The following is a 22,783-nucleotide window of genomic DNA, read 5'->3' as shown; positions in this document are numbered from 1 at the left end:
ACATCATGTTCATCTATTGCAAGCATCATTAAAAAAAAAGGAAAAAGGAAAAAAAATTGAGACAATTTTTTTTGTGTGAATATGATCTCAATTTAACAAAAATGATATTACTCATTTGATGATGTTGATTTTCTAACGAAGAAATTAATATATTAGATGAATGTCTAAACTTCCCACATATGATATTGTAATTCGTATTGTATTTGTATATTAAAGACATTCATTTTTGTTTATTTTTTATTTTGTTGCTTATCTCATTTTTTTTTTAAGAAAAGGGATAACTATGTTCTTATTTCAAAATATTCTTATTGAAATAAAATGTATTAATTTATTGTTTGTATTTCTTCTTTTCTATTTTTTAAGACTTTTATAAATATTGAAAAAGAAATAACTTAACAATATAACATCAGTAAATAAAAGACTTTGTATATCCTTCCAATAAAATAAGATCGTCTATAAGATTTTGTATATATATTTCATGATTGACACGCGTACGGTGAGATTTTGTATGGTCGGCATTTAAAAAAAAAGTTTTGCATTTCTGTTCTTATCGTTTAAATTTAGAATTTATTATCATTAATGTGTTTGCATTATACTATTATTTATTATAAGATAAGGCTTGTACTCAATAATTTACATTAACCGTAAGTATGACTTACCAAAAGAGAAATGCATAAATATGTATGTTTTTGCTTCTATATTTGTATATATGAACAATCTATTAATGTGCATGAACGATGGAAAATTGATTGAAGACTTCGGAAGAGCAATATTGTTGTTATATGGAGGAATACAAATTTATATTGATGTTGCATTAAGAATACCCACCGAAATGGATATTATGCTGAGACAACTAATGTTGAATATACGTAAAAAAAAAACAATGCTTAATGAAAAAAAATTGTATATGTTTTCCTCCGACTTGTACTGCTCATATATTAGTACAATTGAAGCACATGTTATTGTAAACCAGCAGTTTATATATAAGAATATACTAATAGTTTGGCATGACCGGTTGGGCCATTCCGGATCAATAAAGATGCGAAAAATAATAGAGAATTAATGTGAACATTCATCAAAGAACCATAAGATTTTTTAATCTGATGATTTTTTGATGTGTTGATTTTATTTTTAGAGCGTATATAATGTGATATTTGTGGAACATTATATCCACTATGTGAACCATTTGAATATTTTATGATTTTAATTGATGCATCAACAAGATGGTCACATTATCAAATCGCAACCTGGCGTTTGCGAGATTACTTGCTCAATTGTTTGATTAAAGAGCATAATTTTATGATTATCCAATTATGAAAATATGTCTAGACAATGTCAAAATTAATGTTCAACATCCTGTAAATGTTCATATATAAAAATAAGACATGATATTTTATAAGTAACACCACTAATTCGCATCATGCCAACTAGCTATTATAAAACTTTCCCAATATAATTGATTTTTGGTCACATATAATATTTCCCATATAAGAATTTTTGAATGTGCAGTATATGTTCTAATTGCTCCACTACAACGCACTAAAATGGGATATCAAAGAAAGTTGGGAATTTATATTGAATTTGAATCTTCATATGTAATAGAGTAGTTAGAACAATTGATAGGAGATTTATTCATGGCTAATTTTGCCGATTGTGATTTTGATGAATAAAATATTCCCAACCTTAGGGGGTGAAAACTATCAGCTAGAAATAATATATTAGTATGAATTATCATTGTTTTATTTTGATCCTCGTGCTAAAGAATGTGAACTAAATGTTTAAAAGATAATTCATTTGCAAAGATTAGTGAATCAATTGCCAGACACATTCACAGACTCAAAGAAAGTGACCAAATCACATGTACCAGCTGCTAATGCTCCAATTAAAGTCGGTGTCCCTGTTAGACAGACAAATTATAACACGCATGAAGCGTGAAAAAGCAATCGGTTTCAAAGATTAAAAATATAAAAATCTTTGAAAAAGAAAAGGAGCAAAGAATGAAAATGGTCAAGTCGAGGATCTGATCATTTCAGATAAAACTACAGAAGAGAATGAAATTATAAATAATATTGGAGTTCCAGCAGAAACTCAGGTATCTGAAATTTATGAAAATAAAGAGATCTCGATAAATTATATCATGAATGGAAGAAGATGGAACCAAGATAAAATTTGATATCAATATTATTTTTTTTGTATATAATATAGCGCTAAATATAATAAATATTGAGGATCATGACTAGAAGTCTATTAAAGAATGTCGACAAAGGAATGATTGGGCAAAATAGAAAGGTGCAATTGAGGTAGAGGTAAACTCTCTTGAAAAATGAAAAGTTTTTGGACTTGTAGTCCTTGTACCTCAAGGTATAAAATCAGTAGGATATAAATGAATATTTATGAGAAAATAAAATGAGAAAGGTGAAATTTTGAGATATACTCACCTATGGTGGATGCAACAACTTTTTGATATATAATTAGTCTGGCAGTTCATGAAGGACTTAATTTGCACCTAATGGATATTGTTACAGCCTATTTAAATGGTCGCTTGATAATGATATTTATATGAAAATCTCTGAAAGATTTAAGATGCATAAAGCATGTAATTTAGATTCTCGAGAACATTATTCAGTTAAATTGAATAAATTTTTATATCGATTAAAGCAATATGGACGCATATGCTATAATTGTTTAAGTGAATATTTATTGAAACATGGATATAAGAATGATACGACCTGTCCATGTATTTTCATGAAAAGATATAGAAATGATTTTATTATAATTGCAGTTTATGTTGACGATTTAAGTATCATTAGAACTCCTGAAGAGTTTCCAAAAGAATAAATTATTTAAAGAAAAAATTTGAGATGAAAGATTTTGGAAGAACAAAATTTTACATTGGATTGCAAATTGAACATTTAAAAATAATATTTTTATGCATCAAGAAAATTTTATTTCAAGAGTGTTGAAATAATTTTATATGGATAAATTGTTAGTGTTGGTGTCCTAGACCCAGATCATATCTATGATATGTTTAGTTTATTAGTGAATGATTATATCATTTTGTACCTTGAGTATTCATATTAGTGAATCATTTGAGTTGATGACTTAAATTGTAGAACTTCACAATGAATAAATTTGTTTACTCTTAAATGTTCCTTATCTTGGCAATCAGCAAAGGTACACTGGTTGACCATATAAGATAAGTGTGGTGATTAGATGATGGCCATGTTCTATAGGTTATACGATAAGGAGTTATCGATCTAATCACACATGTGCATACATGGAGATGTATGGCACTGGACAGACCCAAGAATGAAATATCATATGGATTGTGTTCTGTGTCATTGATATTTCATTGTGTCTAGAATTCTTTGGTTGAGATATTTATTTTTCTTACATAAGGGATGTGTATTGTTGGTACTGTCCAACGCTCTCTTTAACCAGGAGTTATAAAGGCAGTTACTGCAGTGCATATAACTTATGCGGAAGAACGATACGTATCAAGAAACCATTGTCCCTTATATGTTAATATAAGTGATGATATCTCTGGGCCCCTTGATAAAGTTTATATTATGTGCATGCAATATGATTATATGATAATCATATCATAATTAAACTTCAGGAAATCAAGAAAGAATAATTGGTAAGGATGACACATTCCTACCTTACGATTATTTGGATATCATGTGGCAAGGAATTGACACAACAACATTTTTAATGTTACAGGGATCGTGATTTTGCATTGTGCTTTTTCATCCACGTCATTTGGGTAATCAATATACCATGGCTAGTTGTATCATTGATTTATAGAATTAAAATGTTTAATTCTATTGCCATAATGATGGGATCCCATAGGGTCACACCATATGAAAGATTAAAAGAAAATATATTAATAAATCATATGTGATATGTATATAATATGTGCTATGTTAATTATAAGAAGTTATAATTAATTTGTACAAATTATATGTTATTAATATATGAACAATTTTATGACATGGAGATGTTATAAAATAATCATAGTAATATTTAAAGTATGTGTGACATATTTTAAATAGCTTTTGACACATGAGATATGCATATAAATTAACATGGAATATTAATTTATATGTTGGCCTCTTTTAATGTATGGGATTATGGACTTAATTAAATATTAATATGATTAATATGTTTAAGCCCAAATCCCAAATATATGCTGGGGAGAATTGATTAGTAATGGCATGATTTAAGGAATATTTAAATATGTCATAAAATCTAATCAATCTCATTAAAGAGCAAAGAGATTTCTGGACAGATTTTTTAGGTAACTTTGAACTGAAATTTGAAAGGGCAAATACTAATCATTCTGGACGCATGACCTATGTAATCTGTAGCCCTTGGAGTCTAGAATCCAATGGTGAAGATTTCAAGTCGTTTGGAGTTACCTAGAAAAAGATATAAGGATTTTAGTACTGAAAGGTCAGAAATTCTGGAAAATATATCTTGGCCGAAATTTGCTCTTTTCTCCTCTCTTCCAATTTTTCTCATGTGTTGAGATCTAGAAATCCTCTAATAAGTTTTCAGAAATTAAGAAGAGGGTGAAACTAGGATTAAGGTTCTACTTGTTAATCTCTTACTAGCCTTAGAGATACAAGTATTTCTTTAATCTCTCGGTGGATACCTAAGGAGGCTCGTCATTTGAGGGGCTAAAGCACAACCACCATTGAAGGAGGAAGGGAATAAGAAGTTACTAAGCAAGACAACTCTTCTTGATTTGATTTGGAGATCAAATCTAAGGTATTATGTTATTCCATTCTTGATTAGGCTAAGTAAGATTGTTTCTTGCACTTACAATAACTAGATCGTTTGTTTTGAGTTGAATAAAATTTTGTTTTATTCCTTGCTATCTAAGCATCAAAACTTTCATAAATAACATTCATTAAGCACTCCGATGGTTGTAAAATCATTGGATGCGAATAAAGATCCTTTTAGAACTCGAGAAAATGATGAAGAACTATTTGGTCCTGAAGTACGATGCCTTAGTGTAATATGAGCACTTAAGTGAATATTTATTAGCAAGATATAGTTATTCTCCCACGCGAAGATATTGACATATAATTAAACATATACTTCGCTACCTATGAGAAAATTTAGCAATACACAAAAGCAAGCCGAGTATGTGTTTGGTTAAGATATGTGATCCAACACATTTGTTAGACATACAGCTTGTTTTTAGAGAAATGATCCCGACGATCATATATGAATATAATATTGTATGTATTTCTCAATGAAAGAAATGATACATTAAAGGAGATAGAACAAAACATATTTTACCAAAATTATTTTCACACATGATCTCCAAAAGAATAATGTTATTAATGTTCAGCAAATCTGTTCAAGTGAAAAAATCCAGCAGATTTATTCACTAAGGCGCTCTCTACTGCAATATTCAAAAAATTAGTTTGTAATATTGGAGTTCGCTGACTTAAAGACGTTGATTGATGCTGTCATGAGGGGGAGTTAATATGCACTATATTTTTCTTAACCATGGTTTTTCCCACTGGGTTTTCCTGGTAAGGCTGTAGTTGCCTATTTAGAAGAATATTGTACTATTTTTCCTTCACTGGGTTTTTATCCCATAAGATTTTTCCTAGTAAGGTTTTAATGAGGCATATTCTTATGAAATGACCATCCAAGGGGGAGTGTTATGAATATAATAGTGGATGGTCCATTCATTTTGTAACTTCCAATATTAATCCTCAATTTATTCACCACTACTCCATGCACTACTATTGAAATTGATGGCCACTAGTCCACTACTATTGGAATTTATTTCTCCATTTATTTAGATGATTTTTTATTTACAATTTGTAGCATATAAATAGAGGCTTTGTAATCTTGTATTGTATACACATGAGAAATGTACGAATAAAGATATTGTCATCTTTTTCTCTCTATCTTGTTTATTCTTCTTATGATTGTTTATATTTATTTTATAACAATATTTAATTTTTCTACACTTGCAGTTAGAATGGGCATGTATATTATCCTCTGTATGATTAATTACTTTAATTAAGTGTGTTTTGATATTTAGCTGCAGTGGGTTAGGGTTTTTGTTTTAATTTACGTCGATGTAAGCGCATGCAGCTTGTTGCATGGGGGTTAGCTGGTGCACATGATACTAGTTGTTGTAATATTATTTATTTAATGCAAAAAAAAAAAAAAATCTACCTTTAATTGCTCCTCTCGGCGTCTCCAATAGGATCCATATTCTCTCAAATATAGTAGTGCTGGGATAAATTTTCAGAATAATTTAGATAGTATATAAATTAATTAAAATAAAAAATCAAATTGAAATAATGTTATCCGGATTGTATACGAGACACTGTCCTTAAACGTATTCTGTTTTTATCTTGCAAGACTTGAAATTGTCACCAAGATGATTGGGGATGGCACTTCTTAGAATATGACCATAAAAGCAACTGACAATAACTCTGCAATATCCAGCAGGGAGCATATTAATTGAATCAATTGATGATTAATGGAAAGCGGAGAATCAATCAAAATTGATTTATTTTATGTGAAATAAATTAACCAAGAGAAAACGAAGTTTAATCTGAGGGGTTTTACCAGAACAGACGAGAGAGAGTGTTATATATAACCATGAAGGGTTAGCTCTAGCACCTCTTGATAACAAATATTTCATATTAAAACAAAACAGAGAGAGTTTTAAGAGAATTAATTAAATAAAACGTTATCGGACAGAAAGAGGTCTGCTACCAGTAGGCACCTCCTCAATTATTTAGAATTTTTCAGTTTAGTCCCTACAAAATATAAATATTATAGAGTAGAACTAGGGTGTTCTTAAGTTCTCAAGTCTAAAACCCATCAAATTGCCTTCAAATGATGAATCCGAACTGTTGAAAGCCGTCTACCTTACAAGCGATGCGTCTACATATGAAAATTTTAAACATTTGAATTAATTTAGTATAAAGTCAAGCGGTCAAAATTAGAAGATTAATATATTAATTTTAATGCATTCATTTTTTGAAATTTTTTTGATCACTTGATTTTATGCAAAATTAATTGTTTTTACATGTAGACACATCACTCGTAAAGTAAGCGGGTTTCAACAGTTCGGATTCATCATTTGAAGCCGATTTAAGCAAGGAGGTTGGTGAACTTAAGAACACCCTAGTTCTACTCAATATTATAAATGGCGATTTAAGCAAATATATTGAACTGGTTTTAAGTTGCCAAACTAAAGTTTTAACAAGTAGGAGGTAGAAGACTGAAACGACAACTCATCAGATCTAATTCTACACAGCCAGGTATAGCACCGAATCTGAACTCTCTCCATTCTCCCCTTCTGATGGAAACAAAATATTAATTAGCATCTTAATTTGTTTCGATGTTCTTTAATTGGAGGCTTAATTTGTGGTTTATCTGCCTTTTCGTTTTCTGTGTAGTACTGTAGGATAGCTATATTAATTGTTGGTTTCCCCTGGAATTTCAAGTGTAATTGTGTAAAGGGTTGAGATGCTTAACCTAATCCTTTATTTTGGAGACCATCGGTAAATTGTATAAGCTCATGAACAATTAATGTTAGTGCATTCATCTTTGGACTTTTTGATCCTGTATAAATGAATTCAAATCCTCTAATTTTTTTTACTACATATGTATTGGTCGTGAACAGCATAAAATTAATAATTTATATTTGTAAATATTAATATAATAAAATACTAAATTTAACTAGATTTTAAATATACTTTTACATACGGATATGGAACTAACATTTTCTGATTTTTTTTTTGTTGCACCATTATATCCGTGTGCAATTAACTATAATGCAAATAAAATAGCATGCATGTATCATTAGTTTATAGTGTTGGATTTATTTTATGCAGAACTGTATTACATATATAAATCCTAAATTGCTATGATCCTCTAGTAAACTCTAATATGAAATTTAAAGTTACCTTGATCCGTAGCTATGGTCTTCCAGGGATGCACAATCACCGTTGATCACCGAAAGCCTTTCCTTTCCAAGTAATCCCTCTCAAGTCCGATGGAGAGAGCGAGAGAGGCGGCAGCGGCAACACTCCGTTCTTTACAAGGAAAGATATCCGAATCACAAGTTCTTTACCGAAAATCCCCTTCTTAATCACAATATATTAATCTCTATTCTCCTTTTTTTTTTTCGGTAGAGAGAATCAAAGAGACAGAAATATATGTATATCTAGATCTGTATGTTTTTTAATTTGATTAAATAGGCTCCACTTGAAAACTGAATAGGCGCGCCCTTTAATCAATTGAATAGGCATAACAGTAATACGATTAATTAATTAACCAATTAATTAATTAATCATTTCACTTATTGGATCTGCGGGTCTGAATTCAGAACTTATCTTATTGGATATCTCCTTATTAACAGAATATTGCCATATTTGATTGTGTTCCCCAGGGACCAATAGCATAATTGTATTATTATCAAACTTTATATAATTTAGACCATCACTAAATCATAAAGTTATTAATATGCATTCTACACATTAAAGACCCCACTTCTTATGACACATATTGAACCCGATAAATAATACTTAATTTGATCACTTCATAACGGGTCGAATTTTGACAGTCTATTATTCAATATATATTTATATTACATATAAGCCCGCATATGTTGTAGAATTGAAATTAATTCCAACATATAGAACTATGGATGTGATTTTGGAATCATCTGCTCCTATAATTCGCTCGGCTATTCATGTCACCTATATACAAAATCGGAAATAAATCTGCTGCGATTCCAATGGGATTGCAGGGACGACCCTGCTTTTCCAAATCCATATAAAATCATAGCACGTGAACAATCCACTTCAACTTCAAACCGAGACACTTTTGACTAATGTGAGGTCTCTGTTACATCTATATTTATGAAGTGAAATAATATTGTAGACATTTTAGGTGTTAAGATTGATTGAGATTTGAGAGCGACTTTTTCCTATTTCAGTGCATGCTTCCTAATAATAACCTTTTTCGACGTTGTTAATCGGATACTGTGTGAAATGCTATCCCGAAAGTCCAAATCGTCGATCCAAACCGTTCGATATGATCTCCACAATAAAAGGTCAAGATTTGTTTTTGTTATCATAACGGGTATGGATATGAAAATAAATACCTCCACCCGATCCGTATCGTACTGGTTGACACCCCTAGGCGCTAGGCCATATATAGTTTTTAATTAGGCTATATATTCACCGATCTTAGAAGTAAGAAGTTTCATTAATTGCTTGTAGCTAGGTTGTAGCCATATATAGAAAGTAAATAACAAAATATTGTAGCTAGGTTGTAGCCATATATAGTTTCCGAAATGCATATTGGGGAGACTCATGAAGAGCTCTAAAATTCATATTGCTTTCGGAAATGAGAGAGAGGGAAGGGATGGTGAAAAGAAAACAATTAATTACAGTGTGAAACTGACAAAGGACACAGTGAGCAGGGTGTTTGTTTGGAAATGCATGCGGCAAGTGGTCGTTCTCTATGTTTTTCTTCTTCTTCTCTCTCTCTCTTGAATTGATGTCAGTCAATTCATTTCTTTATATATACATTTTTTTTTCATATAAAAGCAATAAAAATAAAAAACTTAAGAGCTAGTTATCTGTTGTTGCTGATCGTCTCCTGAAAATAATCGGCATCACAGAGGATTCTTAGAATCCCTTCATGCCGGTAACCGAGCTCGTCTGCAGCCAACTCCAGCAATATCATCATACTAGGATTTTTTAGCTGTTTTACATGCACGAGAAATTCCTCTGCGTCTGCCTCTTTTCCGACCAGTACCGGTACATATCCTTTTCGAGCTGACCTTGCTACCAATCTTTCATATGGCAAACGTAGCTTCCCTATCTTGCCACCCATTCTATATAATAAGAACTGAACGTGCAAGTTTTACGAGTTAGCTAGCTAGGGATTTTTTTTTCTTTCTTTTTTTGGAGTGATGAGAAGTCTCTGGTGTTTAGGTATCGTTATTTATACATGCAAGAGGAAGCTTGTAGTTGTTGGGAACGGATACAGTGACTTGAAGAAAAATGTCTACTATTCCTGAGGTATAAATTTCGATATTATATTTGTATATGTAACCCTGCAAGTGAACAAGTTGTATATTTGTGTTGTTCTAAGAAGATGCTAGTCATGTCAGATGCGCGCCGCATGCAGTAACTATTTGGTGATCGGTTTTATTGGGGAGGCAACATCCAGACTTTCTCTTTCTTTCTTTTTTTTTCTACTGATAAACTACGAGGATAAAGTTGAATTTCATAAGACAGATAGAAAAGAAGTTAACCAAAACGACCAATTAAAAGCGATCTTCAAAAGCACAAATAATTACCAGTTTGAATCTCCTTTAATCTGATTGATTAGAATTCCTTTGGCAAATTAAGACAGCGTTTTTGTTAGAAAGAATAAAGTTAAGGTTATTGTCAGTGAAATCCATTTATTTGATTCTGTGATTCGTACTAAGATGATTTACAAATAAAGAATTCTGCTTCAATATACTTATATACACCACACCTTTTAAACAGAAAAATAATTAAATTAATTTTAGCTGATTGATTGACCATAGGCAATATGAAAATATATATTCAATATTTATTTTTTACTTTATAACAAATGACCACAACATTTTTGTAACATTACCAAATTTAATGAAACTCGCCTTTATTAATTAAGATAATTACTATATATTGCTAAATGGTTGTGTCTATGTTGCTAATGATGATAGCAAATATTAGTGTATGTCAATTCCAAAACCAAAAATATTTAATTTTTCTGTGTTGCCTTTAACCAATTGAATGACTAATTAAACCAAGTTCGATCTAATAATGTTTTTCCTTCTTTTCATAGAGTAGTTTATTAAAGAAAAAACATTATATTATTTTGATAAGATTATATACTTTATCATTTTTTAATATTAAACTACAAATAAATGTAATAATTTATTTTATTTTACTCAATACAATTCACTATATAGATATATCCAGATTGCAATTGAAGAGTACTGCTGTTAAGCGTTGATAATTAGGAAATTTTTAGCTTAAGAGTTTGTTAGCAAATAGTATTGTTAGAGGAATTCAATAACGGAGACCACACAACAAAAGTCAGAAGTCGTAAAAGTGAAAAAAAGAAAAGAAAAAGAAAATGTATTTGCATGCTACAAGAATGTAATACTATTCTCGCCGTAAAAAGTGATTGTTCCTTTTTTGTCTCTCTTCTCTTGTCCATTCACCTCTTCATCTCAACTATAGAGTCTAGAGAACAGCCCCTCTAAGAAGGAAAACGAAAAAAAGAAAAACTGCTTTCCACATAAAATTAGAAGCAACATAAAGAATTTGCTAATAGTTAACAGCGACTGGCGGCTGCTGGCTGCCAGCACGTATCCTCTGCATTAACTCAAAAAACAATATTTTGAGTTAAAATCCGGCCATCTGATTTTAACACAGAAGCTCTTTATTATTAGTGTGGATCTAGTTAGCACGAATATTAAAGCGTATCGAATGGTCTAGATGTATTAACTCAAAAGATTCCCTTTCGAGTTAATGCAGAGGATACGATTTTTTTTTTTTTTTTTTGACATTAGCTACAGTGCTTGGCACGGAGGATACGAATTCGCTGGGGGGTGACGATATTAGCACTACTGCTTTTTATACTAACACAACATTCTTAAATATTTAATTGTGTGGACAGTTTTACCCTTCACTAATCTTTTTTATTTAAAGCTAAATCTTTTTCTTTATTAGTATGGATCATGATTGCTTTATATATATGTCATTCTTCTTTTAGTTAAAGATTGCTAATTTACCATACATGACCGATGATCTTATATGTCTTTAGGTGTAATGGACATGAATCATATTTCAAACCTTTTACTACCGATAAATGTTCCACCATATAATTAGTAATTTATCAAACATGAAGCAGAAACAATTTTTTAACTCAAACCCCACTAAGGGTTTATGCATTCTTATTTATTTTCTAATGCATCTTAAAAGTTGATTACCTTAATAAGAAGAAAAAAACTTGTATTATAATGTAAAATCACAAAATGACCTGATTAAGAGTTATGAATAGTCATTACATTATTCCGACAGAAAATTTAATGACTACAACAAATAACTCATTCAATTTTTGGACGTTGAATAAAGACATAGATTTTTTTCATTCTACTCATTCAACACTTGATTTTGTGAATTTTCACTAAGATAATTTTTTCATCTGTTCAATTAATAAATAATTACAAAACATAAATATATTATATTTTTTTTATTTAATTAAGAAGATGGATCCACTTAACAATGGTTATATTATAAGCATAATCTATTTTATCCATATATATTATAAGCATAATCTATTTTATCCATATATGAAATATGATGTATGTTTTATCGTAAATCAAGTGACTTCAAAAATTTAATACATATATTGTTTATAAATAATATAACTGAAAGTAACAAAAATAATTTAGAAAAGTCATATTTTTCTCCATTTAATATATAAATAAATGTATCTTGTTGTCCAAATTGTACTAGATTTTAATTATTAAATTTATTAAAAAAATGCAGAAGTAGAAAACTTGTATTTTTAGTCAGACGATCTCCTACAAGATTATTTTTTCTCATATTTGAAAAAAATGAAGATTTAGAGAATATAAGATCTAATAATTATGGAAATGAAGTAAAAGATGGTCATTTTTAGAGCGAAATTTAAGGAGGGCAAATTTGTCCACACAATTAAGATATTTAGAGATGTTGTGTTAATAGAAAAAAATATTAATGTTAATATCAGTCCCCTTCGCTGGGTGCTGGCTGCTGGGCCCAAAAGGCAAAAGCATGTAGCCAACTTAAATTTCAATGCTCCGGATTTGGAAGTGAATTTAAGTAGCAAGTTGATTGTAACTAGTTTTATTTGTTGGAATTAATTAATTAACGCATGTGATGTACGCACTATCTAATTCATTGCACAACTTGACCGCAGCAGTCAAGCTTTCAAAAGAAAAAAAAAGAAAAGAAAAGAATTTAAGTCACAAGGGACTCATGCATATAGGGGTGTCAATGGTACCATTTTAGTCGTTTATCCGATCCATATTGTATTTGATAAGGCGGGTATGGGTAAATTTATTCGTTAGCTTATTGGGTATGGATATATAGGTAAACAAAAAATTTCATTAACTAAATGGGTAAGGGTGTGGATAATGACTATTTTGTATCCGTTACTGTATAGGTAATTATAAAATCTAAAATTATATATATTCAATTCAATTTCCAATGCATCTAGATTTACTCTTCCATTTCAATGCCTTAAACTGTATCCAATGCACCAAGTTTGTATCTTTGATATATTTTTCCTTCCCTCTTTGTTAAATGTTGTAAGAATCTGGTTCATCCAGAGCAAACCTAAAATAGGTATAATGGAAATGGAAATTATAGTGAGCTATTTGTTAGATATGTACTAACAAGCCATAATATTTTAGGTCTTAATTAATTTTTAATTAAGCATGGATTAAGTCGTTTTGGGCTGCATCAATTATGGGCCCGAAATGATCTATTTTTCTAATATAATATGATTTGATATAATTGGATAGATATATTTGAATAGGTGCGAATTGAAGATAAGTTCTTCTGAATAGGTTTGATCAAGAGATACGATTAACAGATGTATTGTATTATTTATTTATTTATATACAATACATATTTATTTTCAGAACTGATCTCTCTCTCTCTATTTTTCGGAACAGTGCTCTCTCTCTCTCTCTGTTGTATTTTCGGACATAACTAAAAACATGAAAAATAAAAAAAATAGAAGATATTTTCGGATAAGAAAAGAGACAGAAAATAGATGAATAGGGATTTTCAGATTTATTGGATGAAACCGAAAATCTGATCTATCTGATTCGCACTTAGTCAGAAACAAAAATGAAAAACAGATAGAGAAGAAGGGGACTGCAAGTTGGTGCTAGCACTTCGACTTGCAGTTGTTCGTCAACCTGTTCGTGTGGATACTGATAGAGGCGTGACTGCGGTTACTGTTGCGTGGATTGATACAAGGTGTACAAACCGAAGAAGATACTGCTAGGACTTGAAGTTTCCGCTGCGCATCTAGTGATAAACTCTGTTTTAATCTTGGAATTAGTTTTATACATGGATTCTGGTTTTCAGGTAGTGAACAAATTGATGAACTGAATTGAATTGTTGCACTTTAACCTACCCGAAATTTCCAACAGTGGTATCAGAGCCACTTGTGTAGAATTAATTATGGATATTTGATTGTTAATTAGATTAACGTTTCAATTTAATCAATTGGATTGGTTAAAATTATACGAATTAATTTGGCAATTTATGTGAGGGTTAAGGAATAATTAAATAATCATATCAATTAGATTGTTCTGACAGAATTGAATCAGTTGGGTTGATTCAAATTTTAGGTTAATTAAAATTAATCTGAAAGTTCTATTTTATGAAAACTGAATCAGTTAGACTAGTTTTGGTATATGATTATGTTATGAATCTGAAGAGAAATTTTTTTGTAATATGTACGGTATTACATAAAAAAAATCCCTCGTATATATTGTTTTATATACGAGCCCATATTTAGAATTAGATTCTATGTCTAACTTTGTTTTGCAGTTATGGAATATGTGACTAGTATGATCCTGTTGCCTTGTGTGTATATGTTGTAATGAATGAATGAATGATGTATGTAAATGCGGCCTAAGGTCCCCCGTGAATTAATTTATTTATATAATTAAAAGTGACTTGCATGTCACTTATTATATATCATTTATGCGGTCTGCGAAACGTTAAGATTAGGACATGTATGTATTTTTTTTTATTACCATTAGAATAGTTATTTGGGTAGAATAAAGAAGATTACATGAAAGATAGATGGTGACTATTGTCAAGTGGAGTCTTGCAATGGAGAGTATCATGCCATGGATCATACTATTCCACTCATGAAATAGGCTCATGTTATTAATTTAATTATTTATTACTTAGAATGTTTTTCAAAATAAACAACAAAGTCCCTTAAAGAAAAATTAAGTTTCATGCCTTTCCAAAATCTCTAATCTATCAAGGTTTCGATTGCTAATTGATGGGCTTGCCAAAGCAAGGTATCGTTAGTTATCTTAATGAGGTAGGATATAAGTGTTGGATACTTATATTTGGAGAATTGGTTTCACTTAACTAGGCTATCAAAATATTTTTGGGCTTTGAGGCATAGGTTTGAGGAGCCGGGACATAGAATGTCACCTCAAACAAACCAAAAGTTATATTAGATGTAATTAGCATGGGTGTGCTTACCTAACTAACTAAATTCAAGCAGTGATGCCAAAGCTCACTTGGATTTGGTGAAATGTGGATCTTGGTCCGCTATGTGATTTTTATATGGGACATCAGTTTTAAAACACATAGTGAGAGTAAAACTTTTTGTTAAAAGGTTTTTCTAAAACATAAAACTTTAAGTCTAAATTTTATGCATATTTTATTTTTTTGTATATAATGGCAAGTTTTATGATGATTCAATCTCTCCTTGTAAAAGTTAAATTAGAATCAGATGGATCTAATTTTGTGGATTGGCTCCACATATTGATTATGGTTATTGAAAAGAATAATAAGGATTATATTGTCAAAACTCTTCCTAAAGTTCCTGATGGAACAAATGAAGATTAGGTCTCAAAGTATTTGGAATACGTACAAGATGAGCTCAATGTAAGTAATCTCATACTTACAACAATCAATATCGAATGGCAAAATCAATTAAAAGGTGGGTCTCAAAGTATTGTGAATAAGCTCAAGAAAATATTTCAAGAGCAAGTTCGTGTTGCAAAGTATATTGTGATCAAGGATCTTATGAACTACAAATTGAGCGAGAATGACTCTTTAAGCGAGCATTTAGACAAAATGTTCAGTTGTTTGGAACAGCTGGAAAATCTGGATTCTCCTATCGACGAAGAGTTGGCAAAGAGCATGGTGCTCTGTTCTCTTCCTCCTTGCTACGATAGATATGTAGCAAATCTCAGGAAGATGGAGATAAGTTTAACAGATCTTTATGAGTTGCTCAAAGATGCAAAGGTTGAACTTTGAAAGATATAGTTCAATCAAGTATATGCTAAACTGACTTCTATGTCTCCTTGCAGGATATACTTTCAACTGTAGTTTTTCTCTAAAATAAAAGAAATAGAATTGATACCATATGGGATATGGAATGGGAAATATTATAATATATTTATATAAGATTTATTATTGTAAAGCTTATAGATTAATTAATATCTGATAAGTTTACTCCTAAATTATATATATATATATATATATATAGAGAGAGAGAGAGAGAGAGAGAGATGGGCTATGGTGCATTGCAATGCATGTAGGGGGTTTGTGCATTGGACCATAAATTTAAAATTCAAAATCTAAATGACCGATCCAAACCGTTCATCTTGTTCTCCATATTAATATATGCTTGAAGACCAAATTTTACATTTTTATGAATTTTTTTACTATTTATTAAGTATTTTACAAAATTATTGATCCAACGGTGGCTTAACAAAACAGTAAAATCAGCAGCCACCGTTGGATCAACAATTTTGTAAAATACTTAATAAATAGTAAAAAAATTCAGAAAAATGTAAAATTTGGTCTCCAAGCACATATAAATATGGAGAACAAGATGAACGGTTTGGATCGGCCATTTGGATTTTGAATTTTAGATTTATGGTCCAATGCACAAACCCTCCATGCATTGCAATGCACCATAGTCCATCCCTCTCTCTCTCTCTCTCTCTCTCTCTCTCTCTATATATATATAGGGTAAGGCTACGGTGCTATGGGTTGCATAGAGGGCTACGGTGCTACGGCTCAATATTCGAGTTTTCAAAATCCTAACGGTCGATCCGAACCGTTCATCTTGTTCTCCATATTAATATGTTTTTGGAGACCAAATTTTACATTTTTTGAAAATTTTTTACTATTTTTTTAGATAGGTAGAAAAACAAATATCTGAATGATGCAGAATTTTTTAGATCAACTGATTTGAAATTTTTTTACTATTTTTTAGCTAGTTAGTAAATAATAACAATATATAACATTATATCAGGTAAATATAACAAGTTATTCAAAACTTATGCTTACTTGCATCAATGAATGGGTATTTGCAGTATAAGTAGTCTCTATCATTTTTTCGACCTATAGAGCATATCACTCATCCTTATTAAGGAGCTTAATGTCTAGATCTTCTAAGAGTTCCGATTAACTGTTTTTTTTTGTTGATTGAATCTGAGCCATCTAAACAAATAATCTGTCTTCTTTTGATTAAATACATCATTTTTCTGTGTAGAAGTCCAAATTTAGTTAAAACTGGACCCGCCACTTGTATTGGCACACGTATTACCACATGTTCTTTAGTTCTGCACCGTCGGATCTGAATCAAAAATCGTGCATTCTCTGATGTGCAATTTTTTTTCGCTGGAGGCGCCTCTCTCCCAACAAATTATTTTTTGTTTACTGTCCCCCTCCCCGATGGCCCGATTCCTTCTTCCCAAAGAACACAAAAAGGAACCCTAATCGTCTCCCAGCGCTCTATGCCATCTCTCTCTCGCTCTCTCGCCTCAGACTCGCTCCCAAGCTCTCCACCATCTCTATCTCGGTCATTCGCCATCTCCCGCTCTCTCTCTCGCTCTCTCGCCTTAGATCTGCGCCCCTCATTTGATGCATTTTTTATGTTGTTTGAATCAGGCTTTTCAACTGGGGATTCTGGAGGGACTTACTCGATATCTCCCCCACTCTAACCGACGTCGCTGGTTCCATCGTTGATGTGAGTTTCTGACATCTTTCTCCTATAATTTTTCTATCCTCTTATCAGTTCAAATTGATTTCATGCATTTTTTTTCTTCTCTTCTAAATCATTTTTGTTAAAATTGTTATTGCTTGCTTTCTAATATTAAGCTTTAGTTAAATTTCTACATGGGGGGTTGACTTATTAGAAATTGGGTTAGTACCACTGTATCAGTCTCAAGTGCTAAATCTGTACCAAAAAGTAAGGACGTTTTTTACTTCCATTCAGTACCATGCATTCAGTTTCTGGGATCTGTTTCAGCCTGATCCTAAGCCCAAATGCATGGTACGGGTTATTTAGTCTATCTGGACGAATTTAACCTCTTCTCATACTCTACTAGGTGCTTTGTACTTGTCAATTAGGAAAGCCACCCCTTAGGCCTAGGGCAGGTCAAGAAAGGGATTCGACCATGGATTCATCGTCCCATCTAAGGCTTTCCTTCTCAGATGGGGCGGCCTAAGGACTGGTACTTTAATAGACAGGTTTCAAGTAAGGCGAGTAAGAGAAGGTTAGAGAGAAGCGTTGCTTTGACATGAAAAAAGAGGACTACTTTACTATGAATGGTAAAATATGAATTTAAATGTTTGTGGCGTGTCCACTAAAACATGAAGTCGCTACTGAAATTGAACTTAAATGATGTAAATATAGAAAATTTAGGTAAATTTACTGTTGTTCTTGTATCCAATATTCATTTAAACTGTGTTTATAAAATAGACCTTGATTTTTAGACTGGTAAGAACTTGCTTGTACATAGACCGGTAAGAAACAATTCAACAGTGGAGTGCACCTGGTCAGTAGTATCAGATATTGAATGCCATTTTTATAATTTTATTACTTATAAATTTTGAATCATTATAACAACAAAGGACATAGTGCTTGCTGGCGTAAATCAGTAATACTACATGATGAGGGGAAGTGGAGGTGTGGGACCTATCTGCCAAGTTGCCAAAGGTGCCATTGTGGAGTTGCAGAGTTGCATCCAGATGTAATCTTTGTCATTTGTGAAAATAAGTTAAATTTCTTGAGACATAAAAATGCATGCTTGTACAGGTGCTCTGTTGTACCAGAATCTGTACAAGTAAAGAACTAGACAATACATGGCTGAAACCATCCAAATACCATCATTTACATTTTCTATAATCATTTTTCACAACTTATTCTTGAATATTTTTGTTTTTGTTTTTATCTGCAAACAAGACATAAGAAAGCAAGAAGTAAAAGGGCATCTAACCTGGCATCAGATTTGAGTTTAAACAATTTATTATGCATTGGGAAGTTTTTAATTGCCATTGAGATATGGTTTAAAGTGTTATTTTTTTGGGTTAATTTCTCATGTACCCTTCAAGAGTTCTTCAATTTCTTATTTACCCCTATACTCTTTATTATATTCAATATGTCCTTTAACTTTGTCTTTTCTTTCTTATTTGCCCATTGCACAATAATTTGAACTTAACCTTAATTAAAAGACAAAAATAACCCTTTAGAAATTCTTCTTTAAAAATTTAATGAGTCTCCTTGTTTTCTATTACGAACACAACTCAATTTGGAAAAATAAAAGAAAAGAAGATAGGAGTGAGACCAGAAAATGAGAAGGAGACTTGGGCTATTAAGGAAGAGACGCAGTCAGCAAATTAAAGGAGAATAAGAGGTGGTTGGGTAGATCCACTCAAGAAGTTTGGTGCATTAACGAGTGGGGAGTGCGTATCCTCTGAGATATCTCAACTTCGTGTTTGCAGAACAGCCATTGGTTTTTTTTTTTTTTTTTGAGGAAAAGTAGAAGTCAAGCTTCCATTTCATTGACATAAATAACGGTTACATAAGTTTTGTAACTTCAGAAAATAAATAGGACTCAAGAGTGCCGAGTCTTACCTACAAAATAAAGAAAAAAGAAATAGAAGAAAAGAAGAAAGGAACATAGAGCAACAAAGAGAAAATAAAAAGAAAGAAAGAGGAAATAAACTAAAAGTCCAATTAAGATAAATAAAAGAAAAAAACTGAAAAACTATCCTAGTAATGCTCCAGTACCAATACCGATTTCATCCTTCTTGTTGCATGGTACTGTTCCTATGTTGTGGCTTATATGCTCCACCAGTTCCAGAAACATCTTGGTTTCTTCTTAAAAAATTTCTTAATATTCTAATTAAAGCTTGGGAGCAGTCAGAAACAGATTACCTCTGTACCAGAGCTGGTGTTGTGCCTCGTACCAACTGGTACCGTACCAACTATAGTCACAAATTGAATTGTGTTCGTAATAGAAAACAAGGAGACCCATTAAATTTTTAAAGAAGAATTTCGAAAGGGTTATTTTTGTCTTTTAATTAAGGTTAAGTTCAAATTATTGTGTAATGGGCAAATAAGAAAGAAAAGACAAAGTTAAAGGACATATTGAATATAATAAAGAGTATAGGGGTAAATAAGAAATTGAAGAACTTTTGAAGGGTACATGAGAAATTAACCCTATTTTTTTTTATTTGATAGGATACTACTAGAGGCGTAATTAGTGTGGAAAAGCAACATATATAGCAGTCTTTAATTTTCTTTTTAATTTTATAATTGTTTATGATTACTTAATCTGTGTTTTGTTCATACAAACTCGATCTGACCGGCCACTCTTATCACTCACAGCTTTGCTTGGGTTAGACTTGAATTGTCTAATTTTGCTTTTGTTTATTTTTACTGGAATTTTTTGATAAATCAATCGAGTAATTGAATTATATCAATTGTTTCTTTGATCCTTTTACATTTTTAATTTAACAAATGAATTATTATTTATTCTAATCAATTTGTATTGAACAATAGTGCAAAGGGCTTTTCAAGAACTTGCTATTAATGTATTTAACTTGAAATTAGTACACATGTAGGTAATAAATTCTTCATTCGTAGTTTTCCGAGTAAAGCAACGCAGTAACATACATGCCATCCACCTGCTCGCAAGTTAATGTGATATACCAGCTTTATTTGTGCTAGACTAACCTTCTACTGGTAAAATTCGTCCAGACAGACTAAATAACCCGTACCATGCATTTGGGCTTAGGATACGGCTGAAACAGATCCCAGAAACTGAATGCATGGTACTGAATGGAAGTAAAAACCGTCCTTACTTTTTGGTACAGATTTAGCACTTGAGACTGATACAGTGGTACTAACCCAATTTCTAATAAGTCAACCCCCCATGTAGAAATTTAACTAAAGCTTAATATTAGAAAGCAAGCAATAACAATTTTAACAAAAATGATTTAGAAGAGAAGAAAAAAATGCATGAAATCAATTTGAACTGATAAAAGGATGGAAAAATTATAGGAGATAGATGTCAGAAACTCACATCAACGATGGAACCAGCGGCGTCGGTTAGAGTGGGGGAGATATCGAGTAAGTCCCTCCAGAATCCCCAGTTGAAAAGCCTGATTCAAACAACATAAAAAATGCATCAAATGAGGGGCGCAGATCTAAGGCGAGAGAGCGAGAGAGAGAGCGAGAGATGGCGAATGACCGAGATAGAGATGGGGGAGAGCTTGGGAGCGAGTCTGAGGCGAGAGAGCGAGAGAGAGATGGCAGAGAGCGCTGGGAGACGATTAGGGTTCCTTTTTATGTTCTTTGGGAAGAAGGAATCGGGCCATCGGGGAGGGGGACAGTAAACAAAAAATAATTTGGTGGGAGAGAGGCGCCTCCAGCGAAAAAAAATTGCACATCAGAGAATGCACGATTTTTGATTCAGATCCGACGGTGCAGAACTAAAAAACATGTGGTAATACGTGTGCCAATACGTGTGGCGGGTTCAGTTTTAACTAAATTTGGACTTTTACACAGAAAAATGATGTATTTAATCAAAAGAAGACAGATTATTTGTTTAGATGACTCAGATTCAATCAACAAAAAAAAACAGTAAATCAAGACTCTTGCAGAATCTAGACAATAAGCTCCTTAATAAGGATGAGAGGTATGCTCTGTAGGTCGAAAAAATGATAGAGACTACTTATACTGCAAATACCCGTTCATTGATGCAAGTAAGTATAAGTTTTGAATAACTTGTTATATTTACCTGGTATAATGTTATATATTGTTATTATTTTTCTAATTAGCCTAAGATTACTTGCAATTTCTAGTATTCTGTACCATACATCTTGGATGATATAGTGCATCCAAGTAAAAGAAATTTATTTCTCCTGAATTTGTGAACAAAAGATATTGTAGTAGTTACTGTCTTATGTTCTTTTTGCCTTTTCTTTTGTTGTTAATTTGCAGACTCGGTATTTTGCGGCCTTCTGGACTATGAAGAAAAAATCAGGAAAACAAAGCAGTACAGACTGACAAGTAACTGACAGGCTTCATTAGCTTTTCTGCGTGTTCATTAAAACTCATATTTTAGCATTGATGTGATTTTGTTAATTTTTGTTAGGCGAAGATCTTTTCGAGTTTAGCGTCTATATCAAGATGACAAATTGTGTGGGCTGAAACTGGCATTTTACCATGATATCATTATGCATGTCAGCATGTGCTTAATGGCATGGGAATTTTTAGGGATTAGGAACTCATACTAGACTTTTCTTGTTTGCTTTGCAAATTTGTGATCTGACCTGAACAGGGCACTTTAACACCCCTTTTTTAGTTTGGTGAGAATGTGAAAGGCTTCTTGGTCTCGTCAATATTTTTATTGATTTGCTTGTAGTCAAGAAAGAATTTCCATAAAGATAGGAGGATAAATTCCCCTTTTCAGTTTGAAAGACAATAGAGTCAGTTCGAGTGAGCTACTTTTGACCAAATTAATTATATACTTCCCGTCACATCAACAGGTACTTGTTTGCTCCTTGCATCTCTCTGATGCAGATTTTCTTGGCAATAAATCTGCTGCGATTAGAAGGAATTGTAAGTCGCTGTTATTCTAAATTCAACCTTTCATTTATTTTAAGATTTATGTATAAAAACAACT

At 31.8% G+C, this 22,783-nt stretch overlaps 1 protein-coding gene and 1 long non-coding RNA gene across 2 annotated transcripts in view; both read left to right on the top strand.

Annotated features, from left to right (window-relative positions):
• The window catches only part of LOC144569228 (uncharacterized), a 50,718-nt gene extending 28,268 nt beyond the window's left edge, over positions 1-22,450 (top strand). The window contains exons 17-18 of the mRNA XM_078319474.1: positions 21,807-21,860; positions 22,099-22,450. Of these exons, the coding sequence (XP_078175600.1) occupies positions 21,807-21,860; positions 22,099-22,164 (120 nt within the window). The 3' untranslated portion in view covers positions 22,165-22,450. The remainder of the gene's footprint in view (positions 1-21,806; positions 21,861-22,098) is intronic.
• Positions 17,535-20,542, top strand: LOC144569556 (uncharacterized). Its single transcript, XR_013516085.1, has 4 exons — positions 17,535-17,667; positions 17,757-17,835; positions 18,197-18,850; positions 19,061-20,542. It is a non-coding gene; the product is annotated as an uncharacterized LOC144569556 (long non-coding RNA).
• Positions 22,451-22,783: the final 333 nt, after the last annotated feature.

Source organism: Carex rostrata, chromosome 18 (genome assembly GCF_964058835.1).
Source record: "Carex rostrata chromosome 18, lpCarRost1.2, whole genome shotgun sequence".
NCBI lineage: Eukaryota > Viridiplantae > Streptophyta > Magnoliopsida > Poales > Cyperaceae > Carex > Carex rostrata.
This window is presented reverse-complemented; position numbering and strand designations above follow the sequence as displayed.